The sequence below is a fragment of the Cynoglossus semilaevis genome, chromosome 16, assembly GCF_000523025.1.
Source record: "Cynoglossus semilaevis isolate Cse_v1.0 chromosome 16, Cse_v1.0, whole genome shotgun sequence".
Classification (NCBI taxonomy): Eukaryota; Metazoa; Chordata; class Actinopteri; order Pleuronectiformes; family Cynoglossidae; genus Cynoglossus; species Cynoglossus semilaevis.
In genome coordinates, this window is record NC_024322.1 from 8,412,472 (window position 1) to 8,416,788 (window position 4,317).

At 41.3% G+C, this 4,317-nt stretch overlaps 1 protein-coding gene across 3 annotated transcripts in view; it reads left to right on the forward strand.

Moving 5' to 3' along the window:
- LOC103391942 (cyclic AMP receptor-like protein A) overlaps positions 1-4,143 on the forward strand; it is a 55,857-nt gene extending 51,714 nt beyond the window's left edge. For 2 of the 3 annotated variants that reach the window (XM_008328430.3, XM_025063870.1), the window contains one exon: positions 932-4,143. In XM_008328430.3, coding sequence (XP_008326652.1) covers positions 932-1,099 — 168 coding nt within the window. In that variant the 3' untranslated portion in view covers positions 1,100-4,143. The remainder of the gene's footprint in view (positions 1-931) is intronic. The other variant, XR_522844.3, reaches the window with a different exon arrangement.
- Positions 4,144-4,317: the final 174 nt, after the last annotated feature.

Consider the following 4,317-nt stretch of genomic DNA (forward strand, 5'->3'; position numbering starts at 1 on the left):
CCCCTGGTTTTGTCACGTGAATGTTACGTCTTCAGCGGGAGCCCAGCTCTTCCACCTGTGTCTTACCGGAACGTCAATCTGATCTCCTTTTTTTAACACAATCGCTAGTCTGTCAAAACCAAGGCTTCAAACCATGAACACAAGGTGACGGCTGTGAACCTGGGTGATTGTGTTTGTTGGTTTTAAAGGACTCAGGGACAAAAAGGAAAGAATTAAAGTCACATGTTTGGGTTGTCGCACGTCAAATAGGAAATATAGAGAATATACAGAGAAAAGGAATACGTTTGGAGAGGATTGTCTGTGCACCTGTTTCATTTCATACTCGTTTTATAGCAGACAACTCACATGTATGGTTTGGAAAAGACATTGGTTCGTAACAATCCTGCCTGTCATTCTGGCTCCTAACTGGCACTGGAAGGACGCAGATTGTGCGAATGTGGTCGGCCCTGAATTTGACGCAGTTTCATTTTAAGTGAATTCTTGTTCTGATGTACACAACGTTAGTCTGGTAATGACAAGTTACTCATGTACTGAATAAAAACCTTTAGTTTAGTTGAAGGTCGTCATTATAAAGGTCTTTTTGATTGTTGTGCTAGCTCGGTCTAGTTTCTTGTTTTAAAACTGTTGAGTAGATCAGTCTTCCATCTATCCATCCTATGAAATGTAGCAACTTCTTACTCAATTTGTATTGCTATTTAGTTTTTTCTGAATAGTTTAGCTTCTTCACTAGCTTTTTTTTTATTTTCTTGATTCTAATGTCAATACTGATTATTCCTTTAGAGGCAAATGTGATATAAATTGTATCTCGGCTTTGTGTAAATTCTGGTTCCAGTATGGATGAAGGTCTATTATGGACATGTTCTTAAAAAATCCATGTACTGTAATGTTTGTAAATTGCGAGCTGAGTGTGTGTGTGTGTTTCTTCTTCTAGCTGGCCCTGCAGTCACGGCTGTGCGACAGGACTCGCATCGGAGAGTATCACCCCGGGGCAGTACGCTACTCACAAGCCAACCTGGTGGACCTCAGCGATGACGACGAGGATGACACCAACGTGCTCTTCTACTCACCTGACATGACCCTGAAAGGCCGGGGGCCCTGAGAGAGAGAGAGAGGGAGAGGGAGAAGGAGCAAGACAAACGAGGTCCAGGGAGAGAACACGGAGGAGGGTCAGAGCCAGGGAGGAACAGCGGCAGATTAGAAACCGAGAGGAAGAAGAAGAAAAAAACAGGTAGGGAGGGAATGGAAGGGAAGATTGGGGGGACAGTCAGGCAGATAGAAGCCGGAGATGAGCTGTCAGGTTTCATTATTAATCCCCATCCTTTACTATTTAATATCCTAAAGACACACACACACACGCGGGGAGACACAGACTGTGCAGAGCAGCAGCAGATTTCTGCATCACTTTCATCCAAGAGAAGCCAAAAAAGGAGAGGCTCTGAGGATCCTCCTAATGTTGGAGGAATTACCTGCATCTCGTAGATCCTGAAATAATCTTTTTTGGCTCTTTTCATCACCTTCTTGATTTCCTGCACTCTGCACTATCACGACAAACCGACCGAAAAAAAAAGAAAGGGGGAAAAGACTACTGAAGGATGATGGTAACAAGATGTTTGTTTCGGCATTCTCAGCAATCACCTTTTTCAACTTCTCTGCAGGAAATAATGTAAAAAAAAAAGCAGTCTGTTTTTCAGACATGAAAAGCTTCTACGGATCCCAGCACAAAACACCTTCTGTGTGTGAGGTATTCAGTGAATACATTCACACACATTCATATGAAAGAAGGATTCATTTTAAAGGATAAGAATTACCTTATAGGACAAGTACGTCCTAAAATGCCACTGTTACTTTTCAGACGTTTCTCATTTCTCTAGCTACATCCATATTACTCAATTTTTTTGTTTAACAAACAACATGCAGTATATCCCGCACCTTTAATGCAATTAATGCACCTGCTGTCTACTCACTCAGGTCTTTGGAAGCCTCAGAATCAGTCTTGAGTGAAACTGGAAACGTTTCTACCAGCAGTCATTTTCTGAGCACTTCTTATCCACCACTAGACTAATATATCTGTAGACAGTCCACCTTAAACGCATGAGAATCCTCAATCAAGTTATATGTAGTGATTGGTGACAAAAAGCCAGCTAATATTGAGCCATTTCTGCTTGACATGTTGGCTGTTAGCAAGTTAGCATATAGGAAGCAAAGATTGTAACAGCTTGACTGTTCTATAAAGTAAATTAAGCTAGTGTATTAAGCATAAAGTCAACATGCTACTTAGCACACTTAGCTGCTAGCTGCCTCTGGCCCACAACTACTTCATTTGGGGTTTTCCATATGCTGTGAGATTAAAATTGTTTTGTAAGTTACTCTCTGCCATCTTTCAAGGTTATAGTGTTAGTATTTTGGAGTGATTTCTTAAGGGTGCGTGTCAGAAACAGCGCTGCTATGCTACAGTTTGTTCTTCTGAAACTCCTCGGTGACTAAAAAGAAAACTTAATAATGTCTTTATATGTATTTTAAAAGTTTAGGTTTAGCAAGACAATAAATGACTTTGTCCTCGGTCTAGCAATGGCCGTCAGAATAAAACCCGTTAAATTGTGTTTACTTTAGTGCAAATGTTCAATGCAATGTACTGGCCACCAGTGCAGTTATATAGCAGTTAGGACACATGTTACTTCTGACACAAGAATACTATTCTCTATTGTTTCTTACTGAAAACGCAGGTTTTTGCAAGAATGTAGTAATTAGGATGTAGCCATGGATGGTTTGTTTGGTTCATTGTATTTAACCTGTAATTTACTGATTGTCATTTTCTACTACGATGTTTTTCCTGAAATACCAGACTTTTTACGGGTTGAATTTGATATTTAAACAAGGTTGTTGTACTGTTTAACGTATATATATACTGTATATTTAAGTGCACTCTTTATTTTTTTGTTACGTGCCTTCAGCTGAAATGTATGACAAGGTTTCTCCTTGGATTAGTTACAGCGGGGCAGAGCCTGATGACATGTGTAGCCTTAAGAACAACTTAACAGTCTTTTGTTAGTCAAACAAAACAGACCGACATCAGACAAACACAGAGACACTCCTTGTCAAAACAGCTTCAAATGATGACTTGACGCTTCCCCATCTCCTGACCTGTGTCTCTGAGCTGCTGTGTCAAGGTGTGACCTCGCCTAAAATAAATGAAACATTTCTGGTTCCACGGTAAGGTTTCATGTTGAAGTCTCACAAAAAAGTCTGGAATTCCTCAACAGCGCTGAAGGAGTGGGGTATGAATGTTATCAGTCAATATTCATATGTTATAGTTTTATAGTGTAGTAGTTAATACACCTGCTATAAACACAAAAGGTCTGGGGTTCTACCCCAGAGGAAGCATATACTTAATGGCGCCTCCGGTGGCAGCCTGTGTGGGTTGCAAAGCCTCACACTGTAAATGTCCCCATTGAGGGACAAATAAGGGACTTTGTCTGCCATTTTCCTCCTCAAACAGTGGTTGTCACTGATGGCTACAATGTAAAGGCTGGGCCATGCTTTACATGTTCTGTGTCTGAGATCCTGTCTAGTTGAAATACACATTAATTCAAATATCTAACATCTCATTAATGTATTTTACTCCAAGGGTATTTGGTACACACAGCCAGGTTCCCACCTCTCCATTTCCAGAGTCAGTAGAACAGTATGGATAATCTTAATTTCTTTTATGGAAGGTGGAGCTACAAACTTGCTGTCTTTCCTATTTGCAATCTCCTGGAGCTTGGTGAAACCTGTGGTTTCCAGATTCAGAAAGCATGACCTAGGTCTGAAAGATTCCCTCAACTTTCACCCAGGATCTATTTGGTGTTTTTCTCATGTGTGGGTGTTTTTACGGTGTGGACGGCACACGCTGCCTGCTGTCAGCTGCCTCACCAACAAGTCCAACTAATGAACCAACACTTGACCCTTTTTTTTTTACGCTTCTGTTGTTGAACTTTTCTGCAGGGGCCGTCAATGACACCACGGTGCAACTTTTCCTTTGCACTTCCCAGAAGCCACCACTGAATCACCGGCGCGTCTTACCGCTGCCTTGGTACTGTTGCTCGTTCTACTTGACTGCGCACTCCATCAAATAAATGAGCAGGAGAGACATTTCATAACAAAGCTCAGCCTGGGCGTGTTTATTTCATTTTCACATTGATGCAATCCCTCAATCCTCCATGCCACTTTCCCCCCACCAACATTTTCTCTCCTTCAAAGGTGTGTGTCTCTTTCTGTGTGCGTAGAGACATCCTTTAAACCCGGGCTGCCCAAGTAATAGATATTAATTATTGTTCG